Genomic DNA, 18196 nt, shown 5'->3' on the forward strand with positions numbered 1-18196 from the left:
AAAATTTTTTTTTTGAAACAGGGTCTTAGCTGGGCATGGTGGCGCACACTTGTAATCCCAGCGCTTGGGAGGCAGAGACAGGAGGATCGCACAGGTTCGAAGCCAGCCTCAGCTACTTAGTGAGGCTCTCAGCAACTTAGTGAGACCCTGTTTCCAAATAAAATAGAAAATAGGGCTGGGAGTATAGCCCGGAGGTAGAAAGCCTCTGGGTTCCATCCTCAGTTCCATAAATAAATAAATAAATAAATAAATAAATAATAAAAAGAAACAGGTCTTGCTAAGTTGCTGAGGCTGGTCTCGAATCTACAATCCTCCTGTCTCAGCCTCCCAAGTACTGGAATTACAGATGTGTGCCACCATGCCTAGCCCTCTGGGTTTTTTTCCCTTCCCTTTCTTTCCTTCTTTTCTTTTCTTTTCTTTATTTTATTTTATATATATTTTTTGCGGGTCTGGGGATGGAACCCAGAGGCATTTGACCTCCAACCTACACCCCCTGCCCAATTTTTTATTCTTTATTTTGAAACAGGGTCTCACTGAGTTACAGAGGGCCTCACTAAAGCACCCGAGGCTGGCCACGAGCAAACCATGATCCTCTGGTCTCAGCCTCCCGAGTGCTGGGATTACAGCGGGATTGCAAGCATGCGCCACCACGCCTGGCTTAGCCCTCTTTTTTTTTTTTTTCCTTCCCTTTCTTTCCTTCTTTCTTTTATACTAGGGCTTGAACCCAACGGCGTCTGCCTGCAAGCCACAGCCCAGCCCTCTATAATTTTGGTACCCATTCTACCTCTGAGCTACGCACCCCAGAGTTTATTGTGATATTAAGGATTAAGCCCAGAGGCATTCTACCTCTGAGGTCCACCCTCGCCCTTTTTTATTGTTTATTTTTATCTTTTTGCTTTGCAATAGGGTCTTGCGAGGTTACTGAGAGTCACTATGTTGCTGAGGCTGTCCTCAGACCTACGATCCTCCTGTCTCAGCCAAGTACTGGGATTACAAGTGTGTGCCTGGCTTCATTTATTTTTATTTTTATTTTGAAACAAGCTCTCACTAAATTGCTGAGGCTATCCACCAATCTGCAATTCTCCTGGCTAGTACCCTTCTCTTTCTTCCCCTCTCTCTCTCTCTCTCTCTCTCTCTCTCTCTTTCTTTCTTTTTATTGGTACTGGGGATTGAATCCAGGGGCATTCTACCTTTGAGCTACACTCAAATGGCTAAGGGGCTCGCTAAAGTCCTAAAGCTGAGGCTGAGACAGGAGGATCGCGGTTCTCGGACAGCCTCAGCTACTACTTAGTGAGGCCCTTTGCAACTCAGTGAGACCCTGTTTCAAAATAAAGAATTAAAAAAAAAATAGGGCTGGGGGTGTAGCTCAGAGATAGAATGCTCCTGGGTTCCATCCCCAGTACCGCAAATATATATATATTGCTGAGGCTAGCCTCAACCTGCAAGACTCCGGTCTCAACCTCCGGCTCCCTTCTGCCCCTCTCCAGTGGGCGGGCCACCGAGTGGGTGGGACTGAGGAGGGGCGGACCAGGGGACCCTGGGCACGGGTCTGCAGGAGGCTCTGGGTCTGGGTCTTTCTGGCAGCGCGGGAGTTAACCTCAGCAGCCGCTCCTCTCCGGCTAAAAAACTCCCTCTAGCCTCTGGCCCTCCCGCCAGGCTGGAAACTGGAAGTTCCGCCCACGGGCGGTCAGATCTGCCGCAGCGGTCTGCCTCTGGCCGTCCGCTGTCCATCTGTCCATCTGCTGCCTGCCAGCCTGTCCAAATGTCCATCTGATGCTCCTCTCTGGCCACCCGCCTGGCCTGCGTGTCAATCCAGCTGTTGGCCTCTGGCCCCATCGCGCTTTCCTTCCGGGATCATCGGCGAATCCACCGCACATCTTTCTGCTCATTCACCTGTCTGTCCACCCGTCCCTCCGTCCTCGGGCCTGCCTGCTTGCTGGCTTCCCCTGCCTGCTGCGGGCGCCCAGCCATGGCCCTGGGCCGCAGGGCCACAGCCAGCCTGGTCTTGCTGGGGCTGGGGCTGGCGCTGGCCATCACTGTACTGGCCGTGGCCCTCTCTCGCCGCCACTCCCACTGCGGCCCCCAGGCCTTTGCACACGCCGCCGTGGCCGCGGACTCCAAGGTCTGCTCGGACATCGGACGGTGAGTGGGGCGGGGTGCTGGGTGGTTCTCAGTGGCAGGACGCAAACAAGGCACGTGCGTGTGTGTGTGTGTGTGTGTATGCGCGCGCGTGTGTGTGCGTGTGTGTGTGCGTGTGTGTGCACACGCACGTGTGTGTGCGTGTGTGTGTGTGCGTGTGCTGGCTCTCAGGGGAAGGGCCAGGTGGGTTTGGGCTCCAGCCCCAGATCTAGGTGCAAGGAGGTAGCTCTAGGACCTTTGCACAGAGCAGGGGGCAGGAACACCCAGAGGGCAGAAGAGACCCACGGGGCAAAGGCAGTGTTGGCAGAGATTGTGTGTGAGTCCAACCCAGCAAGTCCCTCCCTGCACAATACAGGTTAGAAATGGAGACTCTAAACTAGGTATATACGCCCTTCTGTAAGCCCAGTATTTGGGAGGCTGAGACAGGAGGATTGAAGATGTGAGACCAGCCCCCACAACTTAACAAGACCCTGTCTCAGAATAAAAATAGCATAGGAACTAGCATGGCAGCCCGTGCCTGTAACTCTAGTACTTGGGAGGCTGAGACAGAAGGACCACAGGTTTGAGACTGGTCTCTGCAATTTAAGGAAACCTTTAGCAACTTAGTAAAACCCTGCTTCAAAAAATTAGAAACAGAGCCGGGCGTGGTGGCGCACGCTTGTCATCCCAGCTTTCGGGAGGCTGAGACCGGAGGATCGCGGTTCGCGGACAGCCTCAGCTACTTAGTGAGGCCCTCTGCAACTCAGTGAGACCCGGTTTCAAAATAAAGAATAAAAAATAGGGCAGGGGGTGTAGCTCAGAGGTCGAATGCCCCTGGGTTCTATCCCCAGGCCCGCAAAAGAAGAAAAAAAAATTGGTTAGGTGGGTTCTATCCCCAGATTCGCAAAAATAAATAAGTAAATAAATAAATTAATTAATTAATTTTTAAAAGGGCTAGGGGTGTGGCTCGGAGGTAGAAAACCCTGGGTTCAATTCTCAGCATGTGTGCGTGCACACACATGCACACGCAGAGACACACACACACAGAAAGGAAAAGAAAAAGAAGCAGGGCAAGGGAGACCTTAAAGGGCCTGCCGTCTTGCTGGCAGTCTGGCCGGGGCCCTTCGGGAGCGGGGCTCCTGTCTGAGGCTGGGGCTTCGCGCAGGAGCGCAGGCCAGGGCACCCCGGCTCTGCAGCTGGGTGCCGGGTTGCCAGGTGCACGAGCAGCCCGGGCCACCACGCCCGCAGCGTGTCCCCGCCCGGCACCCTCTGCGGCCCGGCCCTGGAGGGGCCACAGCTGGCGTTTGCTGACCTCCTTCCAGGAAACCCAGCCCCGGACACCCCGCTGCCGCCAGCCGGCAGTCACCGGGAGGGACAGGGCAGGACCCCGCGCCCCTGGGCTCCAGGAGCCCGCGGCCCCTTCCCACAGCCCACACACCCAGGCCCGTGAGGCTTGGAAGTGCGCCTGCGTCTGTGCCCGGCCCGCAGCCTCAGCCACGCATTCTGCCAACCAAACATTCATTTGTTATGTATTTATGTACTTATTTTGCAGTACTGGGGATGGAACCCAGGGGCATTCTACTCTGAGCTACCCCCAGCCCTATTTTTTTTTCTTTATTTTGAAACAGGGTCTCACTGAGTTGCAGAGGGCCTCACTAAGTAGCTGAGGCTGTCTGTGAACCGCGGTCCTCCTGTCTCAGCCTCCCAAGTGCTGGGATGACAAGCCCGTGCACCACACCCGGCTTTTATTATTTATTTTGAAACAGGGTCTTACTAAGTTGCAGAGGGCCTCACTAAGTAGCTGAGGCTGGCCGCGAACCCAGATCCTCCTGTCTCAGCCTCCCAAGTCCTGGGACTACAAGCATGCATGCCCTTCTACTTCTGAGCTCCACCCCCAGCCCTATTTTTTATTCTTTATTTTGAAACAGGGTCTCACTAAGTTGCAGAGGGCCTCACTGAGCAGCTGAGGCTGGCTGTGAATCTTCCATCCTCCTGCCTCAGCCTCTAAGTATTCGGGTTACAAGCGTGCAGGGCCACACCCGGGTTCTGTGGTTTCTTTTATGACCGTGGGGCGCACAGTCCTCAGCCCCCACCCGGTCGCCCAGCCTCTGTCCCGGGTCTCTCAGCACGCCAAGTGTGTGCGTGAGGGTCCGGGGTTGGGGCCTCGCTTGGTGGGAAGGGCGAAAGGCGGATGTGGTTTCTCCCCCCATGTTTTGGCAAAGAACTTTCTCTGCTTCCTGTTCTTGTTTTAAGGAGTGGACTAGAGCCTGGGGCTGGACCTAGCTGCTGCTGCTCGATAAGGGCAGGGGACGCCCTTCTTTTGCTACTGGGGATATAACCCAGGGACATCTGAGCTACACCTCTGGCCCTTTTATATATATTTATTTTTTGGTGGTACTGGGGGTGGAACCCTGGGGCTTTTCTACCTCTGGGCTGTACTCCCAGCACGATTTTATACTTTATTTGGAAACAGGGTCTCACTAAGTTGCTGAGAGCCTCACTAAGTAGCTGAGGCTGGCTTCGAACCTGCGCGATCCTCCTGTCTCAGCCTCCCAAGCGCGGGGATGACAAGCGTGGCCACCACGCCCGGCTGCCTTTTTATTTTTTGAGACAGGGTCTCCCTAAATGGCCAAGGCTGGCCTCGGATCTACAATTGTCCCATTTCAGCCTCCCGAGTACTGGGGTTGCAGGCGCACGCCACCATGCCCGGCCGTAGCACAAGTGCTCCAGCTCTGTGCTGTTAGGCCGTGGGAGTCTGCAGTCTCCCTTCCCTCAGACAGGAGGGCGTGCAAAGCGCTTCCAGCTCTGGCCGTCACCCTGGGAAGCAGCTCCCGGCCCCTGTCTCCAGCCCGCGCTCCTTCCTGACCCCGACTTTCTAGATGTCTTCCATTTGCTTTTCTACTGTGGGAGGTTCGCTCTGAATTACCTATCTAGTCTCCAATATGGGGATATATGATTTTTTTTTCTTGCATTTCTGGGGATGGAACCCCAGGGGCACTCTACCTCCGAGCTACACCCTTTGCCCTATTTTTTGTTCTTTATTTTGAAACAGGGTCTCACTGAGTTGCAAAGAGCCTCACTAAGAAGCCGAGGCTGTCCTTGAACCCACGATCCTCTCGATCCTCTCGTCTCAGCCTCCCAAGTACTGGGAGGATAGGAGTGCGCCTGGAACTGGGGTTCAGATCCTCAATTCTGAAGGTGCGGGGAGGGCCAGAGAATGAGGGGAGAGGCCACTCTTGGTAGGCTGGGCAGGGCCTAAGGACAGGGTCATCCCAACCCAGGCGGGTGGCGCCTAGCTGGCCAGGGAACAACTGGAGAGGCAGAGCCCACTGGGCCTCGCCCTCTGTCCCGGCCACAGGGCAGGGGTCACCTATCAAGGGGCCGCCTTGAACAGTGTAGGGCCAGGGTGCCCAGGGAGGTGCAGGGTGGACACTGAGAGGCGCCCGGGCCTGGCTCCACCTGTCACTGGGGCGACCCCCCCAACCCGTGCCACCAAATCCAGTGAATTTTCTTTTTCTTTTTTTTATGGGACTGGGGATGGAACCCAGGGGCATTCTACCTCCGAGCTATACCCCCTGCCCTATTTTTTATTCTTTATTTTGAAACCGGGTCTCACTGAGTTGCAGAGGCCTCACTAAGTAGCTGAGGCTACTTAGTGAGGCTGTCCGCGAACCGCAATCCTCCTGTCTCAGCCTCCCGAATGCTGGGATCACAAGCGTGCGCCCCCACGAAGGGCTTGAATTTTCAGCATTTGGTGTTGAATGACCTCCTGGTTAGTAGGATGCCAGGCCCTCAGTTTGCATCCTACGTTGCAATCTGTAACGCACGGGGCCCCAGCGGGGGTGGCCTAGCCACTCTGACCTACCCCGGGGTTGGGGGCGGCAGGGACACCCGCCTGTCACTACTCCCTGGCAGGTGCCCGCCCAGGTGGGGAGGCTGCAGGGGGAGGCCGGCCGCCCACTCTGCGCCGTGTCCCCCAGAGCCATCCTCCAGCAGCGGGGCTCGCCCGTGGACGCCGCCATCGCCGCGCTGGTCTGTACCGGCGTGGTGAATCCCCAGAGCATGGGCCTGGGCGGAGGCGTCATCTTCACTGTCTACAACGCGACCACAGGTGCGCCACGCGACGCCGCCCCAGCTGGAGCACACGGGCCACAGCCCTGGCCCTCCCGGGAGGATGGGGGCCCTGCCAGCCCTGGCGGGCGGGTCCTGTCCCAAGTGTTAGCACACAAGGGAAACTGAGGCCCAGGACAGGCGGGGACTCTCCACTCACTTCCCCTGCCCGGCTCTAGGAAAGGTGGAGGTCATCAATGCCCGGGAGACGGTGCCCGCCACCCATACCCAGGGTCTGCTGAACCAGTGTGAACAGGCCCAGCCGCTGGGCACAGGTGAGGCTCGGGCTGCCCCAAAGGGCAGGGTGGCTTTCGGACGGGCTCGGCACCCTGAAATGGAGGCGGGTGACGGCTGGAATCAGGGAGCCACGTGATCCCCTGACCTGCTGGGGCTGGGGAGGCTTGCTGCTGGGGGTTCGATGAGTCGGGAGAGGACCAGGCTGGGCAGAGTCCTGGGGCGGATGACAGGGATGGGGTAGTGGACCAGGGCTTCTGGGACAGTGAAGGCTGGGCCCTGTGGGCATCGTCTTGAATTTTTTTTTTTTTTTTTTGCGGGTCTGTAACCAGAGGCATTTGACCTCCGAGCTACACCCCCTGCCCTATTTTTTATTCTTTATTTTGAAACCTGGTCTCACTGAGTTGCGGAGGGCCTCACTAAGTAGCTGAGGCTGTCCACGAACCACAATCCTCCAGTCTCAGCCTCCCAAATGCTGGGATTACAAGAGTGCGCCACCACGCCGGGCTTCGCCTTGAATTTTTAATAGATCATTCAAAAGGCAGTGGGAGCCGGGCGTGGGGGCCCTGTTTCAAAATAAAGAATAAAAATTAAGGCTGGGAGCGTAGCTCAGAGGTAGAATGCCTCTGGGTTCCATCACGGGTACCGCAAAATATAAATAAATAAATAAATAAATAAATAAATAAATAAATAAATGTACTGCAAAAATAAATAAAATAAAATAGAGCTGGGGCGTGGCTTAGAGGTAGAATGCCCTTGGGTTCACCCCCAGCATCATTCATACATACAAAAAAAAAAAAAAAAAGCAGGCCCAGGGAGCCCTGGGAGGCTGTGCAGGGAGCACTCCTTCCTCCAGAGGTTTTCTCAGGCTGCGGGGTCAGGGTGTGGGGAGGAGGGAAGCTGAGGCAGGGCCGTCCGCGCAGGGGCGCAGTGGATCGGGGTTCCGGGAGAGCTTCGAGGCTACACTGAGGCCCACCGCCGTCATGGCCGCCTGCCATGGGCGCAGCTCTTCCAGCCCACCCTGGCGCTGCTCCGCGGGGGCCACCGCATGCCCCCGGTCCTGAGCCAGTTCCTGGACAGCCGGTTCCTGCGGCCTTCCCTGCAGGCGTCGTCGCTGAGGTGAGCTTCGAGCCTGCACCCTGACTGAGGCCCAGCAGGGCTGGGCATCTCTGTTCTGGTCAGAACCCAGCTCGCAGAAGCCCTGGTCGGGACCCTGCAGCCGAGTCCTGGGATCCCACGGGCTCTGCCACCCGCCCTCGGCGGGGTGTCTTCCCAGCGTCCGGGGTGGAGGGACTTCGCTGCCCCTTTGCCGGCCCGCTCACCCACTGAGGATCCTCTTGGGACAGGGTGCGCCCGACCTCTGAGGAGGCGCCCTCCCCGGGCCAGGGCCTGGTGCAGTGGGTAGCATCACCCCACCTGTCTCTAGACATCTGTCCCCGTGGATGTCTGAGGCCAGAGCCGGTCCCCACAGAGTCCCCAGGTCTCCCCAGGGCCCCGCAGCACCCTCTGGGCCCTGCCCCACCCTGAGGTGCGCTCTGTCCCCCAGACAGCTGTTCTTCAATGGCACAGAACCCCTGAAGCCTCAGGACCCGTTCCCGTGGCCCGCGCTGGCCGCCACCTTGGAGACCGTGGCGGCGGAGGGTGCGGATGCCTTCTACACGGGGCGGCTGGGGCGGGCGCTGGTGGAGGACATCGCGAAGGAAGGTGAGCTGCGTGGAAGTCCCGGCGCCCCGGCTTGTCCCCAAGGGAAAGTCTAGGTCCAGGCCCTGGTGGTTGAGGGCGGACTGGCTGCTGGGGGCGTGGGAGGCCGGGCTCAGGCTCTATGGCCAGGGGTGTCAGGGCGTGGAGGCTTCCAAGTTAGGAGCACAGGATAGCCGGCCATGGTGGTGCAGGCTTGTAATCCCAGCATTCAGGAGGCAGAGACAGGAGGATCGCGGTTGAGGCCAGTCTCAGCTACTTAGTGAGGCCCTTTGCAACTCAGTGAGACCCTGTTTCAAAATAGAGAATTAAAAAATATAGGGCTGGCAATGTCGCTTGGAGGTAGAATGCCCCTGGGTTCCATCCCCAGGACCGCCAAAAAAAAAAAAAAAAAAAATTGAGTTAGAGGGCAGAAGCCCGCTGACCACCGCAAGCCTGGGCTGGCTGAGGCCTCCAGCTGCCTGTCCGGGCATCTTCCCCTCTCCACCGCCTGCTTCCTCTGGTCTCTGTCCACCCACCATCCCCCCTCTAGGTCTCCATGGCCGAGGCCCAGGGGGACTCCCTCCGTGTGCCCTGGAGCCAGAGGCAAGTCCTCCTTTTCCTCAGTTTCCCCACCTGTACATGGAGCCCTGTCCGTCCTGTCCCAGGCAGCCAGCTTACTCTGCAGGACCTGGCCGCCTTCCAGCCCGAGGTGGTAGAGCCCCTGGAGATGCCCCTGGCGGGCTACACCCTGTACTCCCCGCCGCCGCCTGCAGGGGGCGCCCTGCTCAGCCTCATCCTCAACGTGCTGAGAGGTAAGGCCCTCCGCCTCTGGCCAGAGCCGAGCCGCCCAGCTCCAGGGGACTGCTAAGAGAGGGACCATGGCATGTTCAAATAAATCCTAGGACTTGGGAGGCTGAGACAGGAGGATCGCAGGTTCTAGGGTAGCCTTGGCAACTTAGCAAGACCCTGTTTCAAATGAATAAATAAGTAAACAAATATACTGGGCTTGGTGGCACAGCTTGTAATCCCAGTGCTTGGGAGGCTGAGACAGGAGGATCGCTGTTCACGAACAGCCTCAGCTACTTAGTGAGGCCCTCCGCAACTCAGTGAGACCCTGTTTCAAAATACAGAATGAAAAATGGGGGGGGGGACGCCGGGCGTGGTGGCGCACGCTTGTAATCCCCGCGCTTGGGAGGCGGAGACAGAAGGATCGCACAGGTTCGAAGCCAGCCGCACGCGCTGGCTTAAGAGACCCTGTTTCCAAATAAAAATATAAAATAGGTCTGGGAGTGTGGCCCGGAGGTAGAAGGGCTTCCAGGAACCCCAGTACCACCAAAAAAATAGGGGAAGGGGTGTAGCTCAGGGGTAGGACATCTCTGGGTTCCATCCTCAGTACTGCAAAAAAAAAAAAAAAATTTTTTTAAACAGGGTCTAACAAGATTGCTCAGGGCCCCCTCACTAAGTTGATGAGGCTAGCCTCAAACCTGCTATCCTCCCAAGTACTGGTACCCGGGCTTGTTATCTCCGCGCTTGGGAGGCGGAGACAGGAGGATCGCGCAGGTTCGAGGCCACCCTCGCTGACTTAAGAGACCCTGTTTCCAAATAAAAATATGAAAATGGGTCTGGGAGTGTAGCCCGGAGGTAGAAGGGTTTCTAGGAACCCCAGTACCACCAAAATCAAACAAATAAACAAGTGTGCACCACCACGCCTGGCTTAATATATCTTGCCACATAAGGTAACAATCATGGTCGTGCTGTATGAGTTATGATATTTATGGGTTCTGGGGATCCCAATAGAGATGCATGTTTTCGGGGGGCCAACCCCCAACCCACTGCGCAGGGGGACCCTCACCTGCACCCTGTCCCTCCCCAGGGTTTAACCTCTCAGCGGACTCGGTGGCCCGGCCGGAGGGGAGGGTAAGCGTGTACCACCGCCTGGTGGAGACGCTCAAGTTCGCCGGAGGGCAGCGGTGGCGGCTCTGGGACCCCCGAAGCCACCCGGAGGCCCAGGTGGGCTTGCCTGGCGCCGGCGGGCGGCTGTCATCCTACCCCGGGACTCAGTGTGCCGGGAGGGTCCGTCCTGGCGGCCCGGCTGGAAGGATTTCTATATGGTTCTAGGCCGGGCTGGCCTAGCAGCGGCCCTGGGGACCAGGCGGGAGGCGGGGAGGGCGCGAGCACAGTCCGGGCTCAAGGGAGGCCCCTCTGGCCTCCAGGTAGAGGACACCCCGGCAGGGCTGAGTTCCTCCTGTCCTCTGCTCTGCTGGCCTCCCCGGCCCCTTGCTGACCCCGCCACCCGCTCGCTGGCCCCAGAACGCCTCCCAGGACCTGCTGGGGGACGCCCTGGCCCAGGACATTCGCCGGCAGATCGACGGCCGCGGAGACCATCCGCTGAGCCACTACCACCTGGCCGGGGCCCGGAGCCACAGGATGGGCACGTCCCACGTGTCCGTGCTGGGGGAGGACGGCAGCGCTGTGTCGGCCACCAGCACCATCAACACTCCGTGAGTGTACCCCCGCTGGGCCACCCGGCCTCCCTGGCTTGTGCTGTGGGTCTGGTCCTGACTCAAAAGGGGGTCCCAGCTGGGCTTGGTAGCACACAACTGTAACCCCAGTACTTGGGAGGCTGAGGCAGGAGACGGAAGGTTCCAGGCTAGTCTTGGCAACTTAGTGAGACCCTCACAGCAATTCAGCGAGACCCTTTTTCAAAATAAAGAATAAAGCCAGGCGTGGTGGCGCACGCGTGTAATCCCAGCATTCGGGAGGCTGAGACAGGAGGATCGCAGTTCGTGGTCAGCCTCAGCTACCTAGTGAGGCCCTTTGGAACTCAGTGAGACCCTGTTTCAAAATAAAGAATAAAAACTAGGGCAGGGGGTAGCTTGGAGGTACAATGCCCCTGGGTTCAATCTCCAGTATCGAAAAAAAAAAAAAAAAAGATCTATGTATATAGCTCAGAGGTAGAGTGCCCCTGTACCAAAAAATAAGAACTAAGAACAAAAAGCCCCAGACAGGAGGACACAGATTCAGGACCAGCGCCAGCAATTTAGTGAGACTTTCAGTAACCTAGCGAGACCCTATATTTATTTATTTATTTGTTTGTTTGTTTGTTTTGTTTGTTTGTTTAGTGGTACTGAGGATGACACCCAGGGACATTCTACCTCTGAGCTACAACCCCAGTCCTATTTTTTCTTCTTCTTTTCCTTCTTCTTCTTCTTCTTCTTCTTCTTCTTTTTTTTTTTTTTTTTTGATGGTACTGGGGTTCCTGGAAACCCTTCTACCTCTGGGCTACACTCCCAGACACCTATTTTTTATATTTTTATTTGGAAACAGGGTCTCTTAAGCCAGCGTGGCTGTCTTCCTCCTGTCTCCGCCTTCCAAGCGCGGGATTACAAGCGTGCACCACCACGCCGGGTTTTATTCTTCACTTTGAAACAGGGTCTCACCGAATTGCAAAGGGCCTAAATAGCTGAGGCTGTCCTCAAATCTGTGACCCTCCTGTCTCAGCCTCCTGAATGCTGGGATTACAAGTGTGCACCACCACACCTGGCTTGCGAGACCCTGTTTTAAAGCAAAAAAAGTGTGTGTGTGTGTGTGTGTGTGTGTGTGTGTGTGTGTGTGTGTGTGTGTATCAAGGGCTGGGGCTGGGGTAGCTCAGGTAATACCCCTGGGTTCAATCCCCAGTTCCCCAAAAAAGAGCCTTGATTGGGGTTGCGGGGTCTCGGGTGCCTCTGGCAGTACGAGCGGGGTCAGGAGAGGCCGGCCACGCGTCCTGGGACACCGAGGCCAGGCCCGCCTCCCTGCCCGCAGCTTTGGCGCCATGGTGTACTCGCCGCGCACGGGCGTCCTTCTCAACAACGAGCTGCTGGATTTGTGCTGGAGACACCCCGGGAGCTCCGGAGCCGCACGGCCGCCGGGTGAGGCACAGCCCCCAGCCCAGCCCACGCCCGGGCAGAGCGCGGCCGCGCACCTGGAGCCTGTGCTGACGCCATTGGGCCTCCAGTCCCAGGGGAGCGGCCACCGTCATCCATGGCACCCTCCATCCTGGTGGACAAAGCCCGGGGGTCAGCGCTGGTGATCGGCGGGGCTGGCGGGGACCTCATCATCTCCGCCGTGGTCCAGGTGAGTCTGGGCGGCCCCATTGTCTGACGTTGGCTGGGGAAGAGGAGGGAGGGCGGGTCTGGCCAGCGTCCTTCCTCCCTGCCCTGCATCCCCGGTCTCCCTCAGGCCATCATGAACAAGCTGTGGCTTGGCTTTGACCTGCCGGCGGCCATCGCAGCCCCCATCCTGCACGTGGACAACGAGGGCCGGGTGGAGTATGAGCCCAGCTTCAGCCAGGTGAGGTCAGGGTCAGAGCTCCCCACACACCCAGCTGTGCTGCTCAGGGCCCAGGCGCCCGGAAAGAACCAGCTCCTGCTTATCCCAGGCCGACAAGCCCGCCGGAGCCAGTTGGGAGACTGGGGGGAGCGCCAGGCCTCTCCCTGGCCCCACGGCGGACAACGGCCGGTGGCTTTGCTTCCCCCAGACTGCAGAACTCAGCCCCTTGGTCCCCGTCTGTTCAGGCGTGTGTTGGAAGCCATTTTTCCTCGCCATGGCCGCTGACTCTCCCTCCCGGTGATGTGTTCCCTTGTGTGGTTTGTAACTGGTATTGGGGAGTATAGTTAAGTTTTTTGTTTGTTTTGTTGCTACTGGGGGTTGAGCCCCCAGGGCCATTCTACCTTTGAGCTACACCCCGAGTGCTAGTCTAGTTTTTATTTATTTTATTTTGTTAATTTATTTTTGTGTGGTACTGGGGATGGAACCCAGGGGCTTTCTATCTCTGGGCTACACTCCCAGACCTATTTTATATTTTATTTGGAAATGGTCTCACTAAGTAGCTGAGGCTGGCTTCGAACCTGCGCGATCCTCCTGTCTCAGCCTCCCAAGCGCGGGGATTACAAGCGTGCCACCACGCCCGGCTCCCAGTCCTATTTTATTCTTATTTGAAGACAGGGTCTCACTAGGTTGATGAGAGTCTTACAACTTGCTGAAGCTGTCCTCAAAATTGTGATCCTAGCCAGGCGTGGTGGCGCACGCTTATCATCCCAGCATTCAGGAGGCTGAGACCGGAGGATGGAGGTTCGCGGACAGCCTCAGCTACTTAGTGAGGCCCTCCACAACCCAGTGAGACCCAATTTCAAAATAAAGAATAAAAAAACAGGGCAGGGGGTGTAGCTCGGAGGTCAAATTCCCCTGGGTTCCATCCCCAGACCCGCAAAAAAAAAAAAAAAAAAAAAAAAAAATTGTGATCCTCCTGTCTCAACCTCCCAAGTACTGAGATTACAAGCGTGCACCACCATGCCCAGCTAGAAACCATACTTTAACAAAAACTGACATCAGTAGTGAGTACTCATACAACCATTGTATTTCCACTTTCAGTACAGTATTCGAGAATTCCATGAGCTGTTCAATACTTGATGGTAAAAGAGGCCCGTGTGTCATGACTGAGCCCAGCTGCAGACTACACTGTCCTACGCACATCATTAGCATGGGCCGGGCTGAGTTAAGGTGTTTGGTAGTTTAGGTGTATTAAATGTGCTTTCAATTTACCAGGGATCTTTTTCTTTTTTTTTTTTTTGTGGGCCTGGGGATGTAACCCAGAAGCATTCAACCTCCGAGCTACACTCCCTGCCCAATTTTTGTTTTGTTTTGGTTTGTTTTTTTGGTGGTACTGGGGTTCCTGGAAACCCTTCTACCTCCGGGCTACACTCCCAGACCTATTTTATATTTTTATTTGGAAACAGGGTCTCTTAAGCCAGCGCCCCTGGCTTCGAACCTGCGCGATCCTGCTGTCTCCGCCTCCCAAGCGCCGGGATTACAAGCGTGCGCCACCACGCCCGGCGCCCAATTTTTGATTCTTTATTTGGAAACAGGGTCTCACTGACTTGCAGAGGGCCTCACTTGGTAGCTGAGGCTGGCCACGAACAGCGATCCTCCGGTCTCAGCCTCTGGGACCGGAGGATCTCAGGTTCCAGGACAGCCTCAGCACTTTAGTGAGGCCCTCAGCAACCTAGTGAGATTCTGTTTCCAAATAAAATCGGTGCAGGGGTGTAGCTTAGAGAAAGAATGCCTCTGGGTTTAATTCCCAGTACCATGTACACACACAAAAGAGACCCTGCGATTAAGGACCTCAGTCTATTAGTCTGAGAGAAAAAAAAAAGAATCAAACCTTTTGGAGTCTGAGGCACCCCTCCCAGGGAGGTGCGTGTGTGAACCCAGGGCCTTGTGCATGCCAGGCACGCGCTCTACCACTGAGCCACACGCTCAGCTCTCCGTGACCTTGGGCGCTCCCCTCCCTTGGGGACCCAAAGTGGCAGCTCTGCAGAGCTAGGGCTTCTGGAAAAAAATCCTAAACCCCGGGTTGGAGGCCTTGCATTGTACCTTGTTTTGGTACTAGGGATTGAAACCAGGAGCATTCTACAGCCGAGCTACACCCCAGACCTTGTTTTATCTTGGAAGAGGGTCTCAGCCGGGTGGGCGTGGTGGTGCATCCTTGTAATCCCAGTACTTGGGAGGCTGAGACAGGAGGATCTCAGGTTCAAAGCCAGCCTCAGCAATTTAGCGAGATCCTCTACAACTTAGCAAGACCCTGTTTCAACATAAAAAAATAAAATAAAAGGGCTGGGGATACAGTTCCGTGGTAGAATGCCCTTGGGCGCAATCCCCAGTACCACAAACAGCCACCAAAACCCTGAACTTGCATCTCAAGGTCCTTTTGACCCCTTCGTGGTCCCTGGAGGCTCTTCTGAACTCTCAGGCCACGGAGCTAAGACCCCAGACTCTGTGCCCTGGGTCCTTCCGGGCCGTCCCCGGATCGGTGCAGGCCTGTGCCCTCCAGGGCGATGGAGCCGCCCTCCCTGTGAGCCGCCCTCTCCCTCTCCAGGAAGTGCAGCGCGGGCTCAGATCCCGGGGGCACAACCAGACCCAGCGCCTGTTTTTCCTGAACGTGGTCCAAGCTGTGTCCCAGGAGGGGGCCTGCGTGTACGCCGTGTCTGACCTGCGGAAGAAAGGCGAGGCCGCAGGCTACTGAGGAGGCCGGGAGGCCCAGGCCAGGCCGGGCTCCACCATCAACCCCTGCCTCGGCTGGGTGAGGTCTTGGGACCGAGCGCTCTGGCGGGATGGAGACCCTGGCTGGACTGACAGAGGCGGGCCAGCCTGGGAGATGGGGGGCTGGGGGGACTGAGCCTCGTCAGGGCACGGGGCCCCTCCCGGCAGCCCCTGCGCTGGCCCTTCTAGCCTCCCCAGCTGTGACTCTGCCATCAGAATTAAAGAGATCCAGGCCTTGGCTGGGTTTGGTGGCTCTGCGTGTGCGCGCTGGGGGGAGGGCACCGCGGACAGCGTAACTGGGTGCCTGCAGTGAGCCCCCACGACCCCCCGCGACAGCGGCCGAGGCTCAGAGACAAGCCAGGCTCCCCCAGGCCACCGGGAGGAGGCAAGCACCCCAGCCAGCCCCCTTCCTGGCACAGCGTTGACAGGGCTCAGCGGTGGGGCTGCCCCTGCTCCTGCTGTGCGTGGGAAGGCAGAGACGTGGCCCCCAACTCCTGTGGAGAGGCTCTTCTTAGGATCTCGTCCTCCTTGCCAGGAAAAAGGTTGGCTGTCCCCTTTTTGGTACTGGGGACTGAACCCAGTAGGGCTTACTTCCAAGCTGCACCCCAGCCCTTTTGATTCTTATCTGGAAACCAGGTCTCACTAGGTTGATGAGCGTCTCATTGACTTGCTGAGGCTGGCTTCGAACCTGCAATCCTGTCTCAGCCTCCCAGGTACTGGGATTATAAGCATGTGCCATCACTTTTTTTTTTTTTTTCCCCCTGGTACTGAGGATGGAACCCAGGGGCATTCTGCCTCCGAGCCACACCCCCAGCCCTATTTTTTATTCTTTATTTTGAAACAGGGTCTCACTGAGTTGCAGAGGGCCTCACTAAGTAGCTGAGGCTGGCCGCGAACCGTGCTCCTCTGGTCTCAACCTCCCGAATGCTGTGATTACAAGTGTGCGCCACCACGCCCGGCTGCCACTACTTTTTGAAATAGGGTCTCATTAGGTTGCTGAGAGTGAGCAAGACTTTTTGAAGGGGGAGGATCGCACAGTTTGTTTTGAAATAGTCATCCTTGGCTACAAAGAATAATAATGGGGTGGCATGAGCCCAAGGTCAGACAGGCAGTTGCTGGGCAGACATTCCTGTGGACGTTTCCTTTCTTTCTTTCTTTCTTTCTTTCTTTCTTTCTTTCTTTCTTTCTTCTTTCTTTCTTTTTCTTTTTTTTTTTTTTTTTTTTTTTTTTGCGGGACTGGGGACGGAACCCAGGGGCATTCTACCTCCAAGCCTCACCCCAGACCTATTTTTTATTCTTTATTTTGAAACAGGGTCTCACTGAGTTGCAAAAAGGGCTTCACAAGTCGCTGAGGCTGGCCGTGAACCTACAATCCTCCTGGCTCAGTCTCCCAAGCCCTGGGATTACAGGCGTGCGCCACCACGCCCGGCTAATTTTTTTTTTTATGTTAAAAAAAAAAAAGAAAGATGAAAACCTTAGGGTATAAAAGAGAATTTAAAATATGATGTGGGACTAGTTTCTTTAAGGTTTAAATAATTCAATATTTACTATCAAAGTCCAAGAACCCATTAGAAATATTCACAGAGGTATGACTCATCGGTCCACTAGACGCGTTCGCAGGGGTCTGAGTCATTTGTCCGGAGAAGGAGAACTTCCCAGGGCCATTTCAGCTCTTAAGAAGTTTCTCAATCTCCTACATCCGCGTTGCCAAGGAGGCAACGAGGAGATCCCCAGGGGCCCAGCAAATAACTCTGGGCCCCGAGGCCTCTTCTGTGAGTCTGTACACACTGACGTGGGAAGCAGGGGCAGGCTTGCACAAACTTCTCAAGAACCCAGAAGAGGAACATCGTCCAACTTCTTTAACAAGGGCAGCGTGACCTTGAGCTCAGGGGCTTGGGAGGCTGGGAGTGGAGGAGGATCGAAGGTTCAAGGCCAGCCTCAGCTACTTAGCAAGACCTCCTTGTTTCAAAATTTAAAAACGAGCCGGGCGTGGTGGCGCACGCTTGTCATCCCCGCGCTTGGGAGGCTGAGACAGGAGGATCGCGCAGGTTCGAAGCCAGCCTCAGCTACTGAGTGAGGCTCTCAGCAACTCAGTGAGACCCTGTTTCCAAATAAATTAAAAAAAAAAGTCTGGGAGTATAGCCTGGAGGTAGAAAGCCACTGGGTTCTACCCCCAGTACCACCAAAATAATAAATAAATAAATAAATAAATAAATAGCCGGGCGTGGTGACGCAGGTTTGTCATCCCCGCGCTTGGGAGGCTGAGACAGGAGGATCGTGCAGGTTCGAAGCCAGCCTCAGCTACTTAGTGAGGCTCTCAGCAACTTAGTGAGACCCTGTTTCCAAATAAAATACAAAATAGGTCTGGAAGTGTATCCTGGAGGTAGAAGGGTTTCCAGGAACCCCAGTACCACCAAAAACAAACAAACAAACAAAGCAAAAACAAAAACTAGAGTAGGGCGCGGTGGCGCACATTGTAATCCAGTACTTGGGAGGCTGAGACAGGAAGGTGGCAGGTTTGTGGCCAGCCTCAGCTACTTAGCGAGACCCTGTTTCCAAATAAAATATATATTGAAAAAAAGGTCTGGGAGTATAGCCCGGAGGTAGAAAGCCTCTGGGTTCCACCCCTAGTACCACACACACACACAAAAAGGGCTGGTGGGTCGCTCAGAGGTAGAATGCCCCTGGGCTCAATCCCCAGCACCAGTAAGTACGTAAGTACGCAAAACTAGGGCTGGGGTGTAGATCAGAGGTAGAACCCTGGGTTCAATCCCCAGCACCAAAACCAGACAAAACACAACAAGTGCCAGGGAAGCCGCAATAGTCCTGTGGGGCCCTTGGCTTCCGCGGCAGAAAAGTGTTTCGTATGCGCCAGTCAGTCAGAGACAGAGGGTTTATTATTAGGGAGCTCGAGGCCCACCTCCAGGGGGGAGAGGGAGCGAAAGGCAGGGTTTGCAGCGTGTGAGTTCTTTTC

The 18196-nt window shown here is 56.0% G+C and overlaps 1 protein-coding gene across 1 annotated transcript; it reads left to right on the plus strand.

The window, feature by feature from the left end:
- Positions 1-1969: 1969 nt before the first annotated feature.
- GGT5 (gamma-glutamyltransferase 5) lies at positions 1970-15205 on the plus strand (the record flags this gene model as incomplete). Its single annotated transcript, XM_080717509.1, has 12 exons — positions 1970-2142; positions 6099-6229; positions 6408-6503; positions 7386-7581; positions 8009-8166; positions 8808-8954; positions 10016-10152; positions 10453-10643; positions 11947-12053; positions 12140-12258; positions 12364-12474; positions 15059-15205. The coding sequence occupies 12 exons, from the start codon at positions 1970-1972 to the stop codon at positions 15203-15205; spliced, it is 1713 nt and encodes a 570-aa protein (XP_080573635.1).
- Positions 15206-18196: the final 2991 nt, after the last annotated feature.

Source organism: Muscardinus avellanarius, assembly GCF_963383645.1.
Source record: "Muscardinus avellanarius genome assembly, chromosome: 21".
NCBI lineage: Eukaryota > Metazoa > Chordata > Mammalia > Rodentia > Gliridae > Muscardinus > Muscardinus avellanarius.